Source organism: Seriola lalandi, unplaced genomic scaffold (assembly GCF_002814215.2).
Source record: "Seriola lalandi dorsalis isolate HSWRI2012SDOR001 ecotype SW California unplaced genomic scaffold, Sedor1 jcf7180002054795, whole genome shotgun sequence".
Lineage (NCBI taxonomy): Eukaryota > Metazoa > Chordata > Actinopteri > Carangiformes > Carangidae > Seriola > Seriola lalandi.
In genome coordinates this window covers 218593-243467 of record NW_019525348.1, presented here as the reverse complement: position 1 = coordinate 243467, position 24875 = coordinate 218593, and the positions used below count along the sequence as shown (strand labels likewise).

General features: G+C 41.5%; 1 protein-coding gene across 2 annotated transcripts in view; it reads left to right on the top strand.

The window, feature by feature from the left end:
- Positions 1 to 24875, top strand: part of piezo1 (piezo type mechanosensitive ion channel component 1 (Er blood group)) — a 96596-nt gene that overhangs the window by 11357 nt on the left and 60364 nt on the right. For both annotated transcript variants that reach the window (XM_087179139.1, XM_023425779.2), the window contains exon 2: positions 14579 to 14674. In XM_087179139.1, coding sequence (XP_087035265.1) covers positions 14579 to 14674 — 96 coding nt within the window. The remainder of the gene's footprint in view (positions 1 to 14578; positions 14675 to 24875) is intronic.

The following is a 24875-nucleotide window of genomic DNA, read 5'->3' as shown; positions in this document are numbered from 1 at the left end:
CTCAAGTAAAATACAAAATACCGATTTTAAATTGTACTTAAAAAATAGAAAATACTCAAAAAAAGTATTCAATACAGTAACGTGAGTAAATGTATTTCGTTACTTTCCACCTCTGTCCTTTAGTGACAGCTGGCTGCAAACCTCCATGTTTTCCCTTCTACGTTACGTTCGGCGTACTTTTCATTTGCTTTCGCAGCTGCTGTCAGATTTCTGATCACTGTCCAATGAGCTGAGGCTCCTGTAATCATCGCGTACATGTGTGGTGTGTTTGTTTTCACTGTCATGGAAGCCGTGGGGCCGCGGCGGGAACCCTGCAGCGACCTCAGTGCTAACATGTACACACAGGGGACCAATGGTTTTAACATCAACTACCCATAAATTACCTTCAGCACCAGCACAACACATTGTGTAATTAGAATCTCTCTCTCTGTGTGTGTGTGTGTGTGTGTGTGTGTGTGTGTGTGTGTGAGAGAGAGATAGAGAGAGAAAGAAAAAGGGAGAATGAGTGAAAATTATTAATGTCTGTTTTGCCATTTTCTTTCCACAAAAACAGGAAAGCACATACACACACACGCACACACACATACACACACACACACACACATATACACACACAGAGAGGGGGAGAGAGAGAGAGAGAGAGAGAGAGAATGTTCCATTCCAAAAAAGTGGAGTTGGACAGCACCTTCATCACATGTAGCTTCACTGCTCTCCTGTTGGTTTTTCCAGTCGATGTGAAGTGTGGAATAAAACACACACACACACACACACAGGTCTGTCTGCATCATAAGTGAATGTAAAGTAGCTGCGTTCGGGAGAGAGAGCAGAAGATATGCTTGTTGTTGCTTTGCCAGCCGTGGCTGCGAGCTCACCTCTGCGTGCCTGGGCGCTGCCCTGGAGATGTTCAGCACAGAAGGAAAAGGACAAGAGGAATGTAAAAACCCACATTTTCCAGCCAGTTCACTGCGTATTGTGGTTTCATCTCTTTAAGCCTAATCTTCTCAGCAGGATCCAGCGAGCCAAATTTGAGAGATTTTAAAAGCTGAGTTTAAGGGCAGACTGGGTTTAGCCTTCTGCAGCTAGAGGCTCGTAAAGCTTAACACCACACAAAACACACGGCCCTGAACACGGCACCGTCGGACATCCTGAACCTCAGGCGGACAATGAGGCGGGGTAGGGTCCAAAACAATTTCAATTATTTCAATGTGAAATTTTTCTTTTTTTGGATCCCCATTCCGGGTGTGCATATATAATACAAAGCAATGTAAGTTAAAAATAAAAGACAAAAAAGGGAACAAGAAAATGAAAGCAAATACAAACAACAGTAAAATGACTAATAATGATAATGACAGCAAGTTCCATGTGTTATCTAAAGTAAAGTAAAACATTAAATACAGCTCAAAAAACAATAATAACACTAAAAACAGCATATACAGTAGCTGAAGAATAAAATGAGGTTAAAAAAAGAAAAAATAACCAACCAACTCCTCATTAATGGTCATATAGTCAGATATTATGAAGTGAAACAATTTGTAGAGGGGTTGGTGTTCTGTGCCATTAGATATTTCTTTAAACTTTTTTGTTTAAAAACACTTTTACTTATAATACTTATAATACTTTACTTATAATATCGGATGGCAAACCGAAAAGAAACGTAGTACACTGCCTTGCTTTAGTAAATGACGCACTCTCTTCCCCCTGATAGAACAATCATGGTCCAATCACCAGAAACAGTACTGAGAGAAACAGGCACCTCACGAGCAGTGAGACAGAACGCTTCTGCCCTCTGATTACAGAGGAGGAACTGGCACACCACACACACACACACACACACACACACACGCAATATTTCCAGTCTCCATAAAGCCTAAATATACAGTAGATGTTGGTCATGACAGTTTCAGTGAGGTGCAGCAGGACAGTGGAATGTGCTGTATAAAGCGCTCTGTCAGCTTCATGTTATAGACTGTACCGATGTAGAGAACAAAGTCAAACACAGTCAATCTGAATGCAGCATGACTTTGATCTAAGCGTGGTTGTAAAGCACGGTTACCATGGTTACCATTAGGGGTGTAACGGTAAATTTCGGCAGATACCTCTGTTTTGAATTCACGGTTCTGTATGTTTAAGGTGCAATGAAGAAAAAAAAAAGGACATGAAAAACATTTAATTTGTAAGGTGTAAACGTTTCATTGGCAAACTGGCCATAATTTCAAATTGGATGACTTGTTTCTTGAACACAAGAAATGCACATTTCTTTAGAAAGAAAAGTCATCTAGGTATTAATGCTGCGATCGACTAACAAAACTTAAAGTGCTTCAGAAGGTTATCAAATAAAATAAATGAAAATACATAAATAAATCAAATAAATGTTTTTTTTTTCAGAAAGATTAATGTATGCACATTGTCTTCAGAGAGAAAACATTTTTTTGCCTTTATTTTGACAGCCACAGTGAGAGAGAGAGACAGGAAAGTCAGGGGGCGACAGAGAGGTGGTCAGCACAAAGTATGTGTGAAGTCTTCAGTAATGACTAAAAAGTGACCTTTGACCTTTGACCACCAAAACTCTAATTAGTTCATCCTTGAGTCCTTGTGAATGTTTGTACTGAATTTGAAGAAGTTACTGAGATATCGTGTCCATGAGAATGGGACGGACAACCCGAAAACATTACGCCTCCAGCTCTGACTGTCGCCAGCACGGAGAGATTAAAAAGGTTGATGAGGGTTGAAGGACAAACAAACATGGCAGGAGGAGACACAAGGGAAACAGGGAGAACAGAGGAACAAAAGGGACTCACAGACAGAGCTGTGACAAAATTCCATTTATCAGCGAGCTCCTGCATCACACATGTGGCAGACATTTACAGATAAAAACAAAGTTTTAATGTCAGGCTTTGTGTGGACCCTCCCCATCCAAGGTTCCTGCTAACTTAGTTCACCTGTTCCACTCATTATAATGGACATGCATTGTTCAGATGTTCTAACTGTGTTTTCTTACTGGTGTTTGTGTGTGTGTGTGTTTGTGTGTGTAATAGATAAGTAGCTGTAAACACAGTCGGTGATAACGTATCTAATTCTGAGTGTGTGTCTGACATCTGTTCCAGTCTCAGGCTCTGATCAGACCTGATGTCTGCGCTCGGATAAATTCACCTGTCACACGCTGTAGGTGGAAAACATCAGTGACACAATGGAAACTACTTGATCCAAGAAAGAAAGAAAGTATCGACTGTAAAATGACAGCTCATGATCCGATTCGATGAAAAGACACGTGACTTGATAAATGCAGATAAGATTTAATTGAACAAAAACTTTCTAATATTTTGTATTTATCATTCCATCAACAAATTTTATATATTTTTATATAATACAAGACATGAAGAGTGAAATAATCATCAACACCATGACTGAGTGTTTCCACCTTGAACTGCAGTGAACCAATGACAGTCTCATAAACACAGAACCAATCCTGTAAACTCGTGGGGATGGGGGGCGGGGCTAAATACACCTGAAACCTTGTCAGTACAGAGAGAGAGAGTTAGCATTAGCACAACCACTAACACTATGTTAGCCACTACCAGTTACGTACAAGCTAACAAACAACATAAACAAATAAAAGATGCTAACTATGCTAACAGTTCTGCAAAGATGCTTTCTGGGTATATGGGTCTCATATACTGGTTCTGAGTATATGAGCTCCAGACCCAGTTTTTTTTTCTTTTTATGTTTGAAAACCATGTGAAACAAAATATTAATCTTTCAGAGGATTTTTACTCTTTTTTTTTTTTTAGAGGAGTTTAAAACATGTCTGGAGACAAACTTTAGCCACACAGAAGTAACAAAACAAAGTTATTGCAGTTGAACTATTGAAAATGAATAAGAACTGTAACACAGATGAATTTACACAACACAAGATTGACTGAATCAGTAAAATTCATTCATCACAGCTTTGAATTCACAACGTAATTAAATCATTTTCCAGGTCTCATTCCCTTTGTTAGTCACTTTCATGGAAGACCGGCATGTATTCGTGATATTTTCCCCTGTTGGCAGACGGACACCTGCGAGTTAGTTAGTCTGTTGATAATCTCATGAGAGTCCGTTTGTCTTAGTGTATAAACACATCCCTGAGCTACAGGATGTGTTTCTTTGTTTAACTTTATGAGTCCAGAAATCGATTTACAGAACAGGCACATGCACAATAAAGATAAGAACAATAAAGAAGTGGAGACATTCTGAGACATGATCCAAACATAATAAACCCAACACCACACACTGCACAGCTCTGTCCTGCAGTCATTCTAAAGTGCAAATATTCAATATGAGGAAACAATGTTTGTATAAATACAAATAAATAATATCTGTTGTGCAGCATCAACAACAATTCAAGATTCATGCAAGAAATGTGTGTGACCCCCCCTCTGTAAAAATCCTCTGCTATGATTCATATTGTGTTAAACATATTTGTCACACATAAAAAGTGAAGAAAACTCAAAAACTGGGTCTGAAGCTCATCTCCTCTTACTTCCTGATTGAGAAATGTGGATCAGGCCTTTAGCCCCGCCCACCACCTGCTGTCTCCAGGTGGACAGGTGAAAGAGCAGAGAGCATCAAGATGGTTAGAGGAGGAAACATCAGAGAGACTCAGTCACATGTTTGAGCCTCAGTCAGACCCAGACTCAGAGGAGGAGTCTGAGACCAGAACCAGAGACTAGCAGACGGATCAGAACAGTTAGCGTAGTTAGCATCTTTTATTTGTTGGCAGGATTGGTTCCTGAGGTTTGTGACGTATGAAACCCTGGCTGTCTGAATCTGTGTTTATGAGACTGTCATCGGTTCACTGCAGTTCAAGGTGGAAACACTCAGTCATGGTGTTGATGATTATTTCACTCTTCATATGTCTTGTATTATATAAAACATATATAATAATATATAAAACCATCATATGGATGTTAACAAGGTTCAACACTGGATTTTCATCAGAGGGGTCTTTAATATGACATTGTCCCCTCCTCTTTTTCATCTGGAAATCAAGAATAATTTTGCATTCAAATTGGTGGAAAAAGGTGAGATTCAGGTTTGTGCAGCTCCGGACACTGAATCAAGCATTTCCTTCTCAACAGAGTGAATGTGCTGAGAGACAGAGAGACAGAGATCTGTGCGGTGAAGTGTTGCAACATCTCATGTCACAATGTGCCAATGAAGAGAAAAACAAACGGAACCACGATGGCTGTTCCATCAGAGGGAAACTCAGCACCTGAACATTAGACATGCAGAGGAGACATGAGCAGAGAGGGCCGAGTGCTGCGCAGAGATAGGTGCTGTCGAACAGTCTTATCATGTCTGTCCATAGACATCATTCTGGGTGTGTTTGATGATTAACCGGGCGACAGGGTGGAGCTCCTTAAGACTCTGCTTGTTCTGTATGTGGGGACTGATATTGTAGTTCAGGACAATAATGTGCTGCTCTGAGAATCATAGTTGCATACAATACAAACGTTATTAATAAAGAAATATATGGACAGCAACTATGATCTAAATGTCAGTGTGCATCAGAGTGTGATGTGAGTAGAGTAGCAGAGTATATAAGAAAATATAAGAAACAATTACATTTCACTCATTTTTTTTTTTTGCTGAATTTTGGAACATTTGCTTTCTTTTTCCAAAATGAAACACATTTACATGTCATGTCCACTCTACAGCCAGAGTGTGTGATGAGGCTGGGAACCACTGGAAACTGTATCTGCCTTCAAGAGCCAGTATGGGCCTGGCCCTCTGTGCACTGCTGGACCTGCTATCAGCAGCTGTAGGTTTACAAGAATAAAGTTGTAATATTACAAGAAAATGTAAAAATGTAACGTTTCAAGAGAGAAATTATTTTTAGGAATATTACATCAACCAATCAAACAGGTGAAAGGACAGTCAGTGGCAGCCTGAGCTGCTTCTGGCTGCTGCTGTTTCAGTTTCTTCACAATCTTTTTAATGTCCTGATGATGATGCTGATGCTGATGCTGATGCTGATGATGATGATGAGCCAAAAGATGAAGTATCTCCTTATAAGCGAAACCTAAAGTAGAACTTCACAGGATGCTCCATGTTCCTCATTTTAAAGCTTCCTCTCTAAAACACACAACCTGCAATTACAACATAATATATCATAATATTATGCCTTTTTTTTTTATATATTTTTTTTTATATTTTGACTTCATTCTCAAAATGTCAGACTTTTTTGTCCTCAGTGTGACCCTTATACTCTGTCGTGGGATAAACATGATCAGAAATAAAACATTTTATTTTCTGTTTTAATGATAATTTTGCTGATTAATAATGATTTACATATGTCATGGTTAATAAAGACACTGATAACACTTGACTGACAGTTGATTTACTTTAGGTTTCGTGAGAAGTGTCTTAGGATGTGTCGGTCAGTCCAGTCTGATCTGGTCCATCGCAGAGACTCTCAAAAGCCTTGATGTGAAGCCGTGACTATCTGAGCTTCTCACTGTGGGCTGGAACTCTACAGGTGCTTGAGACAGCAACAGCAGCTTTCCCTGCTGGCCTCCAGTATCTATGGATACTACAGCAACCCCATACTGTGGTAAATACAACTGATACCATCTCTCATATTCTCCTCGTTGTTTTGTTGTTGCAGAACAGGATTGTGTTAGTTGTTTCTTGAATACACAGAGGGATGATATCATTGTCCAGTAATCAGTTGAGATCGTCTCAAAGTGATTCACTCCCCTGTATATGACGTAGCTCACAGGCCACGACATATATACAGTATAAATGGACAAGGTAACCTGGCATTCTGCCACCAACATTTCATGTGACTAACTGCGTGAGTCACACGCTGTATGGAAGACAGGAAATGCTTTCGTCCTTTCCCGGCCAACTCTGTTCCCAGGGTTTACAGGGGGTTCCCTGGATTATCTAATGATGAGCCGAGTCTGAGGCTGCAGCAGCAGAACGAGAACACAATGAGCTGAACGATAGAGCCTGAAATACAAACACCCTGTCATTAAAGCGTCACCTCACCCCAATTCAGAATCATGCAAATCAGTGTTTTGTCTCTTTCTGGTTAGTTTGGGTTTTATTTGTCTTCTGTCTCCATCCATTAGAGTTGAGGTGAATGTTGTTTGATAAGTGGAGCTCAATGCAAAAAGAGCATCAGCATCAGAGAGTATGTGATGGTCTGCTAGGGTCTGTGTGATGTCATTTTCACCATCCATCCATCCATGTACCGTCTGATTTGTTGTGTCCACTACACTACAGGTGTCCAGCTGTCCAGTCTAACGGAGGTCTAACCCTCTCGTAGCTCTGGCACTCCAGCTAAATTAAAGATGTTATCTGATTGAAAACCTTTCTGATGTTGTAATAGAGTAGTATGAGTACAGTGTGGTTTAAAGGGGCACTCCACTGATTTCACTTTTCAAGATCGAGTTACTTTTCATCAGTCTTCCTGTAAAACAACGAGCCCATAGGTGGTCTGTGCAGCAGGTTATTATGACATCATAGTTAGGTTTTGTTGCTAGGCGACATCTAGTGGTCGTAGTAATGATGACAGGAGCAAAGAGAAAAGTGCGGTGACGTAGCATAAAGAGAGACAGAGTCCACGTCAGGAGGAGGCTGTGGTGGATGGATGAATGTGACAGAGGAGAGCGGTGTTTGATTCCCATGTGAAAGTAGCTGTTTATGTTGTTTCTATTATCCATGACTGTTTAACAAAGTTAACCACATTGCTATTATTGTAACCATGACAACAAAGATCGTTGAATTTTGAGGAAGTACTTATTTTAACCCATCTTTTCCCAAACCTAACGAAGCCATGGCTGTTATTATAGTAACCATGACAACCGAAGTCCAGTACGTCTGCCACCGTAGAGGTGCTGTTTCAGGAGACACTCCTATGGGTCGCATCAGAGGGTTGTTCAGGATATTACTGCAAGGGAATCACATCGTGTATGTTTAAAACAGGAAGTTATACAGTATGTTTAATAACCACTTCACAGTCCGGCTCCTCCACTGGTTTCCTTTCATAACAATAAGTTTAATTATTTACTATTGAACATGGAAAGCTTTCACCTCAGATTTTACCAGGAGTTGAGGGGGAAAGAAAGAATAAAGAGCGAGTTAGATGCAATAAAACAATACAAGTTACATTCTCAGTCATTCACTCTGTAAAATCAAGTAAAATCTGACCCTACAGGTTTAATGTGCTCCGTCCACCTGGTCCACATCAAGTCAAATCTTTCTTTTTGGACCTTGAGGGAAAATGATAGCCTTTCTATAATATAGATTGTTATTCCTACCCTTTCATCAAATTTGTAACAGAAAAACCCAACTTACAAACTGGGTGTTTATTATTTGCAATAATTTGCTTTAATGTTTAGAAATTGAAAAGCTAATTGGAATAAAACCAATTTTGTGCAGAAAGATTTAATTAATTTGAAGTAAATGTGAGTGGTTGTTAAGTATTCACGCTGATAGCTACATGGAAGTTTTGTCTTTCTTTTTTCTTTTTTCCCATGGTCACTCATTGTTTTATTGACATCCACTCAATATAAACATGCTGTATACACCCCAGATTTCCCCAGAACCGGCCAATTAAATCAGATGTTTAGTTTATGTGGCAAGTTGGAAAAGCTTTGCCAAGGTTTGAATAGGTGGAGCTATATATACGCAGGCTGAGAGGAAGCCATGCTGAAGGACAGCAGTGGGAAAGAAAAGGCCCTCCGCAGTGAATAGATGATCAGGAAGTGTTGAAGTCAAGATTTAGTTAGAACTTTGATAGCGGTAGAGATATGAATTGAATGGTTGAACCTGAGTGATTTATTGCATTAAATCTTATGACTTTAAGGAGCAGGAAACAAGTGAAACAAAGAGAAAAGGATGTGTCAGCGACATCAGTCCAGGACCAGGAACAGGAACCGTGGATCTGAGTCAAGCTGCAGCAGCTGTGGAGTCCTGGAGTTTTAGTTGTGGTTTTTCAGGGCTGGGTATGTTTGGTCAGTGTTGTCCTACTGATTACACCAGAACAACCTTTGGCTTTAATAAATGACTTCATCAAAAGACTTACAGTCCGGTGGAAACTCAACAATACCCCCTCTGTGTCTATTGTGTGCAATGGTTTCTGTTCGTTTTACTGCCGTCGGCACTTAACGACACAAACTCAGTGTCAGTGCTGTGGTGAAAGAAAGAGAGACAGACCTAAAGAGCTGAACAGATGGACAGTGAAAAGACTGCCAGGTAGGAGACACGGTGTGTGCAGCCTGCCTTGGGTTTGGTCTCATTCGTCCAGACAGGAAAGGAAGACAGTAGGTTTCATGCTTTAGCAACTGGAGGAAATAACAAAGTGCTTAGGTGTTTGATTCTTTGTTTGTGCCTCAGTTATTGTGTGAGTCATATCACAGAGACAGAGCGTCTACTGCTTCATCATACTCATGTAGAAACAAACAGGTCACAAGACTTGAGGCTTTTGTTGGGTTGAATCTGTATTTCTGTATCATGGTTTTCACAAAACCAAGGTTCGCATTTTGTGTCGTTTTTAGACCGTTTCAGATTTTATAATGGGTGTGTATTGCACAGAATGTTCAGAGCTAGAGTGATGACATCACACGCACTCTAACTGCCATAGCTGAAAATTTTCCTAAAAAAAAAAAAAAAGACCTGACAACCTCTTTTAAGTCCAACAATTTCCAACCTTCATAGTTAATTTATATATAAAAACATAGAGAAATTTGTCCTCCAGCGTTGGTCTCATTATGATAACTTTTATGTCTGTTGATGAAATCCCCCGAGTACAGAGACTGATGTCCAAAGCTCCTATAGACGCCCATGTTAGACTGAGCTCTGAAGTTAAAAAACAGTTGAGGGGAGTTTTTAAACTGTGATAGAACCTCATCTGTAAACTGTAAGAACACATAAAATAAATCATTGTCTTTATTGAAGTGTTGGGACGAGTCAGAGGAGCTTGCTGGAGGCTCTGCTGTATAAAAGCTGAAGCAATTTATACTGCCACACACACTGACAGACACACTCCATCTCCACCACGTGGATACACTTTCAAAATAAGAGTCTAAACAAGGTCAGAGGAGCAATTAAAGGCTCTGTGGTGGAAAAGTGAAGTAGTTTCTACCAACACACACACACACACACACACACACACACACACACACACACACAAACACATACAGTAGTATCACCAGCAGTGCTTCAGATGCTCCTACATGAATGGCGCCATCACATCTGGCTACGATCCAGTGCTCCCTCACATCTGTTTGCACAAATACGCAGCAGCATCTGACAGCTGATCGATATGAACCAAGCAGCAGGCATGTTCAAAATTTATCCAGGAATTTCTTTGTTAATTATCTTATTAAATCTATAAGCTCAGGGGCAACGCTGCTGTCAGTCATATTTATACAGCTACACTATGGAGGCCTACACATTGTAATAGATTTTCAGGGCACATATGGGCAGATTTGATTCTGCCTGTATGTGTGTGTGTGTGTGTGTGTGCTTGCATGTGTGTATTTTCACATGTGAAGCCTTGTAGTTGTATTTTTGCATGTGAGCTGGTGTGCAGTGTAAATGAATTGAAGCTGTAGCAGAGGACTGAGGGCCAGGCGGCAGCCTGTGCAGTAAACCTCTCACCTTCATGCTCAGACTGAGCAGGCTGAGATAAATCTAAATCTTAACTCTAGCTGAGTCAGTAATTATCACTGCGTGTGTTTAACAGGAGGAAATAAGCCTTCACATTTTCTTTATTTCAAGGTCTTAATGTTGGCAGATCGTCTTAATTCCTTCAAGCCAGCAGAACCTCATAAAATCCCTCTTACACTGTACATGCAGGAGAAAGACAGCTGTGGAGCTTTTCTCTGCATCAGCCCGTCCAACCTCGTCTCCCAGACGTGATGGTTTTCTGTTGATGTACTGAGGAAATGTTGTTTATATGAGTCAATGAATTGATTTGCTGATGGACAGATCACTGTTCAAGTCTGTTGTCATGGTTCCAGCTTCTGAAATCTGAGGATTTGCACTGTCGCCTCACAGCGAGAGGGTTTCTGTGTTGGAACCCCGGGCCTGGGGAGTTTGCATGTTCTCCCTGTGCCTGGGCGGGTTCTCTCCGGGTTCTCTCCGGGTTCTTCCTCCCACAGTCCAAAGACATGCACATTAGTTTTATTGGTTTGAACTTTCAACTCATTATAAACGTCGAGTTAAAGAATCGTTGAAACCCCGTGAAGGGTTTGACAGATTAGTGGATCTCCAGTGGATAGTAATGCATTTCCTAAATTCCAATAGTCCAGGATCAATATATTTGTTACAGCAAAATTTGGCATTTTGAGAAAAATAAATGTAGGTATAGTGATACTGTACATATGTGTGGAAATGGAATCTTTTAATGTAACTTTTCCAGTGAGTGTTTCAGGCACATTTTACTCTTCACTGTAGCTTAATGCACAAACTGCAACAAGAAGCATCTTCTTAGGTTTAGGCTCTTTTCCCTGAACAAGTGCGGCCAGCTGCACCTGGCACTCCTGCGGTCTGATCAATGATCTTACATTAGAGATGTGCGTGTTAGAGATTGTGACAATCATAGCCAATCACATTCACTACTTTTCATCACCTTTAAACACAGGGTTAGGGTTTGGACTGACAGTTGAGACAGATGAAGTCTCTTTTAAGTTGAATTCTAGACCTCTCCGCCCTCCAACATAAGAAAACACATGTAAACAGACAAAAACACAAACCAATTCAGAAAACATCTTCATCAAGCTTCACCAGCTTTCTCAATTTGAAATTTCAGCCACAGTATAATTCACTTTCGAATTCATTTCAGACATGTTGAATATCTGTCTGTCATCATGTTTCCTGTGCACAGCAGTGTGCTGTTTTATTTGTCATGCAATGATTCGTAGACGTAAACGAAAGTTGAATTGAATATGTGTTCGAATGTTAAATTCAGTCTGGATTTACCTGCTTTACATAAAATAATGCTGAAAATCAGATAATGAAACGAACTGAATATGTGTCTTCATGTTGCAACATCCACAAATGAATTAGGATTTCAAAAGTAACACTCTCAGTCAGTTGTCTCTGTTGCGTCATGTTGGTCGACCTGTGCTCTCGACATGTGGAGCGCCGCAAAGTGATGTCAGACTTTTCATGCGACTGTGGGAACCGTTGCGATGATGTGCACATGAGCACGGAGGTTTTTCTGTGGTTACTTTACAGCAGTTTGGTGTTGTAACCAGCGGATCTGCTCGTGTGTAGTTGCGGTTTGATGTGAGAATGACACGTGAAAAGATGAATGAAGAACATGAAGTCGTGATTTTCAGGAAGTTTAAATGTGTGAGATTTCACTGAACTCAATGATAGATACTGAGCAGTGGACCCTCCAGACCCTCCGCCACACCCTTCCCTCCCACTGGGGGCCATAGCAGGAAATAACCTTGGTGTGCCGCAGGAAAACAGCAGCTCGCTGGGGAGCTGCTCTGTTTATCGCCATGTGTCAGCACAAAAAACAGAGGACCTTTTCTTCCATGTTCTGCATAGGGTTGCAAAGGGGCGGAAAATGTCCGGTAAATTTCCGGAAAGTTTCCGGTAAATTTGCCATGGGAAATTAAGCTTGGGAATTTTGGAAATATTCCATATTGGAAACTATATAATATATTATATATATATATACATATATTATATATGTTTATTCCACAGGCTCAAATGTGTGCCTTCAATAGTCTTTGTGCTTCAGGCTCAAAAGTGTGGTCCAGTCTTCTAGAAATCTTCTGTACATGTGATGGAGGCGTGCACGGTGCCAGTAGGGGGCGTGGTCTCGTTAGCCATGCAGTAAGCAGTGTGCTCTGTGCATGTGATTGAGGAATGGCATGGATATTCAAGTGTATTTGAATGGCATCTGTTTGTTTTAGTCAAGATTATGCAAAATATACTTTCTTCAACTATATTTAAATTCCCTATGAAGAGCCAACCTTCAATTTTGAAAATTCCCTGTTTATTCCCGTTTATTCCCCTAATTTCCCATAAATTCCCATGGAAAGTTTCCATTTTTGAAAATTCCCAGAATTTTGCAACCCTAGTTCTGCATGAAACTGCCATGACTGTGTGTTGTTCTCTGACCTATAATCAGTGTTGAGCCTGTACTGAAGCTGCTGTTTGCTCTGTGCTGCCTGTGCAGACACAGTGTTAAACAGAACATAACCACCGTCAGGTATTACAGCAGAGAATCAGCACGAGACGTTGAGTGAGATGTTCATATTAAGAAAAGAGACACAAGGTTCTTCACTATTCTGATAAGTATCTTATCCTGAGTTCTCCTGCAGAAGCTCTCCTACGTCTCCATTTTGTACAGAAAAGCTTTAAATGGTTTCCAGATTTCCTCTAAAGCATTTGTTTTTCAAGGTAAATGTTTTACTCTCCGTGGACTTACATCGCACAGTGACCTTGATCCAAGCACCAGTTGTAGGTGTGACAGTTTTCTTCCAGCTGAGTGATTAAGAAATGTGTGTTTTTGGTTCTCAGAGTGAGGTTTGATGGATACAAGTGTAGCAGTACCAACTTGGAGTCAAGTGATCATGACACTATATTGATCACCTCCCTCCAGAATTTCTTTATTTTGTCACACTCTCTAATACAATGCATGAACGTTATGTGAACTTCATAACATTTAAAGCATATGTCAGGTATATTGCTATTATAGTAATTCAATTTGACAGTCGTGAATTATTCTCCACACAGTCTGAATAACTGACACAGACTCATTCACAAAGTCAACAAAACAACAGAATAGATCTTTTGTCAGTGTCTTCCACCACAAACAATATGATACAACACATTTTTCCCTCTGATGAAAATCAACCTTGTTAATATCTCATTATGATGTTTTTATAATACAGACATATGAAGAGTGAAATAATCATCAACACCATGACTGAGTGTTTCCACCTTGAACTGCAGTGAACCAATGACAGTCTCATAAACACAGATTCAGACAGCCAGGGTTTCATACGTCACAAACCTCAGGAACCAATCCTGTCAACTTGTGGGGATGGGGGGCGGGGCTAAATACACCTGAAACCTTGTCAGTACAGAGAGCTGTTCTGATCCGTCTGCTAGTCTCTGGTTCTGGTCTCAGACTCCTCCTCTGAGTCTGGGTCTGACTGAGGCTCAAACATGTGGTTGAGTCTCTCTGATGTTTCCTCCTCTCACCATCTTGATGCTCTCTGATCTTTCACCTGTCCACCTGGAGACAGCAGGTGGTGGGCGGGGCTCAAGGCCTGATCCACATTTCTCAATCAGGAAGTAAGAGGAGATGAGCTTCAGACCTAGTTTTGGATTTTTTTCTTGTTTGAATTAGGCAACTAAACTATTTGGTTACTATATATATGATTGTGGTCATAGGGAATAAGACGGAAGTTTTAGTTCCACATGTTTTCAGACTCAGACGTGTTGTATGGTAAGGGATCAGGAAATATTGGTATGTAAGGCAACATGTCATGTGTGGAATCTGAATGTGTCCCTGAACCACTTCTGTTGTTTGATTTGATTCTTTCTGTTTTTGCAGCTTGTCTCTTTCGCTACAACATCCTGTCGCTGGTTTATTTCCTCTACCTGCTGCTGCTGCCGTGGTTCTTGTGTCCCAACAAACACACCATCAGAGGTAAGACGTCTGTCTATGTATATCCGATCTCTTATGGCAACTTTGACATGTTGTTAAAATGACAAAGATCTAGAGATGACACACACACACACACACACACATCATTCACACCTACACCTATAACAGGAACTTTTCCTAACAAGGAAAATCTTTGCTACTGTAAAACAGAGGCTCAGTCCCCTAAAATATCATATCATATCTAAGATATCATAAATGTAATGAGGGGACTCTGTTGTGTTCACACCTCTCACCTGTGTTGATATGAGTCCAGGTTTGTCCAAACGCTGTCTCTCACATTTTATAAAACGTCCAACATTTTATGATTTATATAACTTTTTTTTTATGAATTCAGTGAAATGTATCTTTGGATTTCCTCACATGACACCAGCTCAGTGACATCAGCTGTAGGACCTACAGCCCCGTCAAAGCACATTAGACATCATGCCTCCACAGTCAGACAACAATGGCTGGATTGTTCCTTCCTTACACGGTAGTGGATGTAAAGTTTTTCACGCTTCAAACGCAGAGACCAAGATCTGATCTTTTTAAGTCCTAAGTTTACACTGATCAAGCTGATGTCTGCTAACAGGGTTTGTGAGCTGTGAGTTCTCGCTCCATCGCACCCTGCTTACAGTAAACTCTGCCTCATCTTAGCTACACAAAGGTGAACATGTTCGGTCTGAGCCTTTTGGCCAAACACACTCGTATTCTTGTGTAATTTTTCACTTTGCACAGTTGAATCGTTCTGTATTAACACACACATTTTTGCATCGTGCGACCTAGAGAGGCAGCAGTGCTGACTGTGTTCACAGTGTCTCAATCATACATTCTCTCAAGCTGTGTTTTAAATTTATTTTAAATTTAATTGATAGTTTAACCTAAAAACAAAAATCTGTTTCACCCAAAGAGAGGTCAATATACTTAAAGGTTTTTACAAACTCTGATGGCACACTGATCAGGTTGGTAATACATAATATATATCATATACATATACATATAAATACCCAGTGAGAATACACATGATTCTTTGTGAAGGTCTGTAAATTGAAGTTATTTCCACTGATATTTTCCATGATGTTGAAATTAAAATTGCTCCATCATCACATGACCTTGTGATCTTTATCCCAGATGCTGGTGGGACAAAAGTTAAAGATTTGTTGCCTTTCTTTTCAGCTGCTCCCTCTGTCTCTGTCTCTGTCCCTGTCAGAGACAGAGACAGGGACAGGGACAGAGACAGAGACAGAGACAGGGACAGGGACAGAGACAGGGACAGAGACAGGGACAGACACAGAGACAGGGACAGAGACAGGGACAGAGACAGGGACAGAGACAGGGACAGAGAAAGTGACAGAGACAGGGACAGAGACAGAGAAAGTGACAGAGACAGAGACAGGGACAGAGACAGAGAAAGTGACAGAGACAGAGACAGGGACAGGGACAGAGAAAGTGACAGAGACAGGGACAGGGACAGAGACAGGGACAGAGACAGAGACAGGGACAGAGACAGGGACAGGACAGAGACAGAGACAGGGACAGAGAAAGTGACAGAGACAGGGACATGGACAGAGAGAGAGACAGGGACAGAGACAGAGACAGGGACAGAGACAGGGACAGGGACAGAGACAGGGACAGAGACAGGGACAGAGACAGAGATGATCTGGAATCAAAATGTGTAGAGAGGCTTTTATTTTGGTGGGAGAACAGTCAAAGTGAGAATGAGGGGGGGCAAAGAGGGAGGCAGGGGGGGAGTTCCCCCAATGGAAAACCCGCTGGCCTGCCAAAACACTGACATGTGCAAACACACACACACACACACACACACACACACATACACACACCAGAGAGCTGTACGCCGAGCAGGGAAAAAATTCAAGGGCTCTGAGGACAATTAAGAGACGGTTTAAGTCAGAGTTGGAGATGACTCAACCACTGGCACTTTTTCAAATATTCACTTATACTGTTATACATCATCTAAGGACTCCTGCACGCCTACAGCTGTCCTGTCAGAGGGAGCGGAGAGGTCTTTAGTCTGAGGATGGAGCTGTTGAGGAACATACATGATCTCTGAGAGTCTGAACAGTAGAAGACAGTAGAAGTGTAACTGTAAAAAGTCAGAGAGGCCTTGATGTTTCTTTTTCACCACCGTCACACCAACAATTATTTACACTGTTTGTAAAGTCGTCCAGGAAACTAATGGTGATATTTCTAATATTTTGATATTTTGTAGACCCCAGCCACTGACCCACCTCTGGTCTTTCCCTAAAAATAATCAGTAACACCGGTGTTGTGATGGAATCTCAGTCTTTGCCAGATTTCCATTCTACATCACTGCAGCTTATCCAAGCACGGCTGCCTCTGATGATCTCACACACAGAGTGTTAATGATTGAATGGATGTAGCTATATGCCATCAGATGTAGTTGTGAAGCCGTTTGGAAAACAGCATCACAGCAACAAAAAAAGTAGCACCTGCACACTGACTCCAAACCACAACATTTATTCAAAAACACAACGTTTCGATCCCATTTGAATCTTCATCATGTGTGAGATTGATACTTTTGGGTGTATCGTTAAAATCATCAGGAGGCTAAGTAATTAAAGACCCTCCAATGAAAATCCAGTGTTCAACCTTGTTAACATCTATATGATGTTTTATATAATACAAGACATATGAAGAGGGAAATAATCATCAACACCATGACTGAGTGTTTCCACCTTGAACTGCAGTGAACCAATGACAGTCTCATAAACACAGATTCAGACAGTCAGGGTTTCATACGTCACAAACCTCAGGAACCAATCTTGTCAACTTGTGGGGACGGGGGCGGGGCTAAATACACCTGAAACCTTGTCAGTACAGAGAGAGAGAGTTAGCATTAGCACATCCGCTAACACTGTGTTAAGCTCTGTCAGCTACAAGCTAACAAACAACATAAACAAATAAAAGATGCTAACTATGCTAACCGTTCTGATCCGTCTGCTAGTCTCTGGTTCTGGTCTCAGACTCCTCCTCTGAGTCTGGGTCTGACTGAGGCTCAAACATGTGACTGAGTCTCTCTGATGTTTCCTCCTCTAACCATCTTCATACTCTCTGCTCTTTCACCTGTCCACCTGGAGACAGCAGGTGGTGGGCGGGGCTAAAGGCCTGATCCACATTTCTCAATCAGGAAGTAAGAGGAGATGAGCTTCAGACCCAGTTTTCATGTGTGAAAACATGTTGAACTAAATATGAATCATAGCAGAGGATTTGTTCAGAGTTTAAAACATGCCTGGAGGAACTTTAACATTTAATAAGTTGACAGACGACTCTGCTGCTGCTGCTTTTTCAGGACTGTGTGAAACAGGCAGCAGGATTTTCTATGACAAATGTGATAAAACATTCAATTTATAAGTAAGTCAAGACCAAAATCATCAGTGAGGGAGTCTGTGTGACTGCTTTTCTTCTTTGATAGAATTGTTTTCCAACTCTTTGCTGCCCTACGTCAGTGCTGCGTGTTGTGGAACTGGTCCAAAGCAGATAATAGAATGAACATTTACAGCACAGTGGGTTCCCTGGCTGTTTTCAAACCTGTCCTCACCTTCTCTGCAAAGAATGGCTTTGCACAGTTTGTTGGTTTCACTGATTTCAGTCTGAATATCGAGTGGAGTGTATTCACATTTAGTTCTTGAAAAAGTGTACACTTACAGCAAGTATAGGAGGCATTCTCACTATAAGCACAGAGGTTAGCACCCTAGCTTCACAACAACAGGGTTCTAGGTTCTAACCCACTGGGTTCTCTCTGTGTGGTGTCTGTATGTTCTCCCTGTGTTTGTGCAGCCTCAGTCCAATTCTCTCCTCAGTGTGAGGACACTCAGGTCTGGTTAATTAGAGACTCATAGATGAATGTGAGTATGAATGGTCAATGTGTCAGCCCTATGACAGGCTGGTTATGTGTTCAGGGTCCAAGCTCCAGCACTCTGTGACCCTGCAAAGGATTATTGGATATACTGCAGGTAATGGATTGATGCAGAATGGTTTAAGCATTTGGACTGGACGGACACTAGGACAGAAGGAAAAACTCACACATACACATAAAAAAGTTTTTTGCACTAGTGTGGCAGAGATCAATTGAACCTAAATATATTTTTCACAAGAAGTTAGGAAGTCTCAATCACTAATTTCACTTCTTCAAATGTGAGTCTCCATTGTGATTTGGAGAACTATTGTTCCATTGGAAAATGGCTTGAGGAGAAGTAGCCTATGTTTCTAACTGTGTTTTGTTTGAGAAGTGTCTTAGGTTCTGACAGTCAGCTGTTCTTGCTGCAGCTCAGCTCCATCAGGAGGTCAGGTCCACTAACTGGCAAGATCAGGACAAACAGGTCCATGTTTTTCTCCAGTCTGTGGTCTGCACTAAGACACTTATATGAGCAGTTTGAAATGGTAGAGACATGAGTACAAAACAAGACTAGGTCTGGAGCACATATGTTCAGGGTGTGAAGCTGAAGATGGAGTTGAAAACTGTTGTGGAGTTTCTGTAAACAGCTTCGTCATCATGTCATATTTACATTAAGCCTAGTGTCAGCCGGTTTCCCTTTATGTGTTTGCTTACGTTTTAACACAGCTGAATTCACCATAAAGCTGTTCTCATTGACATGTTTTTTTGTTTCTGTTGTCATGACAACGAAACAAGTGTGAAACAGCGACTGAAACGTGGCTGCATGTTAACCAGCAGTCACTTCCAAGCTGCTGCTAAAATCCTGTTTCTATAACCATGACGTCATCTGACAACATGGCCGAACACATCAGTTAAAGACACTGACTGAGCTGGGATTTCAGATGGATTCACTGTGAGCAGAGAGAAAGTTAGAAGTGACAGAATATCTTTCTGATTCAGCCTCTCACACAGAGCGCAGCCTCCATGTGGGTTCATGGTGCTCCACTTCTCTGACACTCACTGAACAGAGAGAGAGACGGCACAGCTGGAGACTCTGTCCGAAGTAGCCATATTTGTCCAAAAAAGAAAGTCTCTAAATGTAACAACACATGCTCCAAGTTGGCAACACTGCAGGCTGTGAATGCCCCCTAATATAATCTGTCTGTGCCAGTTCATTATGAAAGAGCAGCGGCCAATGGGGAAACTCGGTCACGTGGCATTTGGCTGACCAGTGGTGGAACAATGATCAGTCAGTCAGTCAGGGGCGTTTGCCATCATAGGGCTGGTCCTGCTGTTCCGGTCAAGCCAAAAGGACTGCACTGTCTGCCATTGTTAGAGACAGCTCTGTCTTTGTCTCCATGTTTATGGTGGTTGTGTACGGGGCTAGAACAATGACATTGGGTTTTGGCTTTGAAAACAAAACCTGAACTGAAAGAGGAAACAATGCTTCTCCTCTGCCGCTGTTTTCTTCACACAGGACCTGTCTGGGTTAAAGTTAGTCTTGAATGTATGTTATGTTCTTTTGGCAGAGGTGCGCTCGAACAAGCGCTAATGTTCGCTAGTCAGGTAGCTAACCTGTGGTTAATGGTTGCTGAGTCTCCCGCTCTGTGATGTCTTTTGTTCAGTAGGAGTTTGAGGCCAGTGTTACTGCTGCTGCACATGGTCTCATCTACGAGCTAATGCTAAATACTAAATAGCATCAAACCCCAGCACAGACTGCAGGAGGAGATGGGCAGGTTTTGAACCACCGAGTAGCTAGTAGCATTGTAGACTTGTATTTAAGTAACAAAAAAGCATATCATCTGTTAAGGACAAACTTTAACACAGTGTTTTATTTTCCAGCTCAGGTTTTGACTTCAATGCTTACATTTAATGTCACTTTTCTAGTCCCGTAATTTTGTCAGACGACGTTGTGGTTATAAAATGTGGATTTCAGCAGCAGCAGAGCAGCAGCTTGGAAATGGCTCGGAGGTTTGTATAAAGTGAGAGTATCAGGGAATCCACACAACCAACTACAGCTACACGCCAGTTCACTTCTTTTAGTGGTAACACACACACACACACACACACACACACACACACACACACACACACACACACACACACACACACACAGAATGGCTGTGAGGGTGATTTCCATCCACAGAGGGCTGGAAATACAAATAGTGTGAGAGGAAACTGTTGTGACTGCACCACTGTGACCCCACACACACACACACACACACACTCTCCTCAGCAGCATCCACTCCTCTACGTTAACTCTCCTTCACCTGAAGACACTGCTATTCAGAGAGGAAATGATTAATCAATTCTTTGATTGGTCAATCAACAGAACACTAATCAGCAACTATATTTATAATCAACTGATCATTTAAGTCATTTTCCAAGATAAAATGCCAAACATGACCTAGTTTCAACTTCTAAACTGTGAAGATTTGCTTACTGACAGTTCGCTGGCCAAACAATTCATTGAGAAACTAATAGGCAAATTAATCAATAATGTAAAGTTGAAACCCCTCTGCAGTTATATGATGTCAGATGACTATGTTCTCCCTCTGCTGTGTGTGTGTGTGTGTGTGTGTTCTCTAAGTGACAGCTTGTGGCAGATGTTCACTTTAAGGCTGCTGTTTATATCCTCAGTGGGGTCAACATGCAACTACTTCCAGCCTGTCACAGGTCTCACCTGTGGATTGCATTACTCACACACACGTGTGCCGTGTGTGTGTTATATCTGGATGTTGGAGACATGTGAGAGTGAGAGAGAACACACTCTCCAGTTGAGTCATGATCGGGTGAATCTTTAAATGAATCAGGCTGGAGGAATGCAGAGCTGATACTGAAGCTGGTGGCTGCAGTGAGTTAACAGCAGTGGACTGACTCCTGCTTCATATAACATGTTGAAATCTGCATCACTCTGTCAGTCTGTCCAGTATCTCCCCACAACTACTAGGCCTCAGCAATAATTCAGTACTGTCAGAAATGAACTTTAATGGAATCATAACTTCATGATATGATCATATCATGTTTCCTTTTTGTAATGCCTCCACACCAGCGACAGTCAGAGCCGGAGGCATATTGTTTTCGGGTTGTCCATCCTTCATGGACACGATATCTCAGTAATGCCTTGATGGAACTTCTTCAAATTTGGCACAAACATTCGCTTGGACTCAAAGATGAACAGATTAGATTTTGGTGGTCACGGTGACCTCACAAAACACGGGTTTGGCCTTGTACATGCAATATGTAATGCCTTGAGGGAATTTTTTCACTATGAAATTCACTTCACATTTTGTACAAACGCTCAGTTGAACTCAAGGATGAACTGATTAGTGATTATCAGTTCAAAATGTTCCCTTGATCATCACTTTTACAGTGTAATTCTGTTTTTACTTATTTTCATAAAATCCCATAAAAAGTGCCACCACGATCAACAAGTTCTGCAAGTCACAAAGTGTAGTGTTTCTCCATGCCCTGTGGAATGACACTTATCTGATCTGACACCTCTAATTTGGTGAAGGTCAGGCACAAAAATGACTTGTTCAGGTCGTGGAAAACATATTGGTTTGGGTTAAAATTACTACTATGTTAAACACACAGTCTGTAACTTCTGCATCTAGCGCTCTCTCAATCAAATCAGCATAAAAGGGTTCACGTGAGGCACGAGGCAAGATGGCTGCACGACACTGAGCGCTGTTAATATAGCCCCTTTTATGTGTGTTTACTGGGACCCATACACCTAAATACTCTCAATTAATGTATATAAAGGTTTAGTCTTAAGTTATGACCTCAAAGAGGGAGCCAGCGCCGACCAAGAAGCAGGAGTTGTCGAGCAGAAGACAAGCTAACGTTAGCGAGTCTCCGGAAGACATGACTACGCTAAAAAGCGTCGGAGATGGAGTCCCTGCAGGAAACGGTAGCCTCCATGTTAAAAGACTCACTTGAGCAAGCTTTAAGTCCGATTGAGAAACACCTGGCGGAGAACGGCACTATCCTTAAGTCTTTGAATGAGAAATTGGAGGAGCATGCTGAAAAGTTCAACACAGTGTTCAAGCGGTTGGATAGCATTCAAGCTAACGTGCGTCAAAGCGAAAAAGACAGTAGCACCTGTCTCGCGGAGCTGACCAAGCTTCAAAAGAAAATTAATGAGTTGGAGGACAGATCCAGGAGCAACAATGTGAGACTGGTCAACTTACCTGCGGGCGCTATCTTCAAAAGATGTTGCCAAAATGGATACCATCGCTTAAAAGCTCCCACAGTACCTTGGAGGTCGAAAAAGCTCACCGCATCTTCTCTAACAATACGTCGGGACCCCGAACCATGATCTTCAGACTTCTGCATCACGCTGACCGGCAGGCGATCCTGGAGGGAGCTAGGAAGGCTAACCCATCCCTCCCCGACGGCACCAAGCTGCGGTTCTTTGCTGACTTCAGTCCGGGGACGGTGCGGGAGCGTCAGGCATACAGGGAGACCCGCGCCAAACTACGACAAAAAGGAATAGATTCCTACCTCGTCTATCCAGCGATTCTGAAGGTAAACTACAAGGGCAAGAAGATGTCGTTTAACTCGGTGGAAGACGCGAGAGAGGCCCTGAATCTGTCGGTGCGGGACAGCGAGGAAGAAAACCAGGGATAAAGTAAAGTTAGATGCTTGGAGGAAATGGGTGAGCAGTAACAGTTAACGTTATAAAAACCGTGACTGAAAATATTACAACATTGATAAGTGTATGTACCATGGCTGTAACAGGTTCTTTCGTCATGAAAACCGAGGTACATTTGTAAGGTTATTTCCCGTCCGTGTTTTTATTTTTTGCACTGCACCAAGGGCTAAACAGTAAAAGGACAATACTGTGTATTGATTTGAATTATATAACACTGTAATGAAGAACGGAGGATAATAAATGCCGTCAGTGTTTAATTTGTTTTTAATTATGGAATATCTTGTTTTGAAGACTACGGACGTATGTGTTTATACTGTACCTCGGGTGCTTTTTGTTTTTGTTTGCATTATCGACCGCAAGGTGAGAACCGGCGCTGATGACGTCATTTCAAAGTGACGGTCAAGTCCATGGTATTCACTGGGATGAATGAATGTTATAACGGTTATATGCTCTGTGCTTGCTAAAGGCAGGATAGTCGGAGAGTAAGGTTTGCTACTCTGTACCTTTTTCACATGTGGTTATATGGGTACATTTTCTTTGTAATTTAACATTGGGGACATACAGTGTTCGGTGTTAGACATTGCTGAGTGTTGCTCACTGATGTTACGAAGTGAGGGGGGAGATGGGATTGGGGTGGGGTGGGGTACCGAGGTTCCACCACCAAATTAAATCACCAGTGTCAAGGAAATCTTGATAACAAGGATTCACTAGAGAGTTTTAACATAATGTCATTTAATGTCAGAGGCCTGAACTCTCCAAATAAGCGTACAAAGGTTTTAGATTATCTACGTAGAAAGAAGGTAGACGTCGCACTTTTACAGGAAACGCACATTAGACTTGAGGACACTTTTCATTTCAAAACCACCTTTATAAATCTGTAGTGGCTTCCGCTGACGGCACCCGTACTAAAGGAGTGATGATATTGATGAAACGCAACATTAATCTAGCAGTCGAAAAGGTGGGCTCTGACAAGAAGGGACGCTTAGCTTTTTGCTGTACATCTATTCAAGGCAAAAAAGTTGTGTTTGTCAGTATCTATGCACCAACCATCTTTGAGGCTGAGTTTTTCCCCTCAATTACATCACAACTACTAAAGCTGAACGATTATCAATTGTACATAGGCTCAGATATGAATGCTTTCATTGATGTTAATTTGGATAAATCCAACTCAGTTATGGTGGGCCCCCAAGACTCTGCATCCAAAGCCTTAAATTGTTTTATAAAAGATTTAAACCTGGTGGATGTATGGCGGGTGCAGAACCCTTTTGTTAAAGACTACACATTTTTCTCCTCGAGACACAAAACTTTTTCCCGCATGGTTTGAGAATTGATGGAAACATTTGTGATAATGTAAGAACACAACTCAACAACATAGAGAACATAGGTCTAGATGTTTTTAGACATTTTATTGTGGAATAGTTACAGATTATATATCTATAAAGCTACAGTGACGTTTTAATTGAAATATGCTCTAAAATATACAGTATCTTACTGTGGAGAGTCCGAGGCTCCTGTGAGCAGTGCAGAGATATCCCCTCCTGAAGTTTATGGGAAGATACTGAAGCGTATTGTTTTACGCTGAGACAGTGAGGTGAAGTGCTGGGTGCAGTGAAACTTAGCCGGGAGGGGGG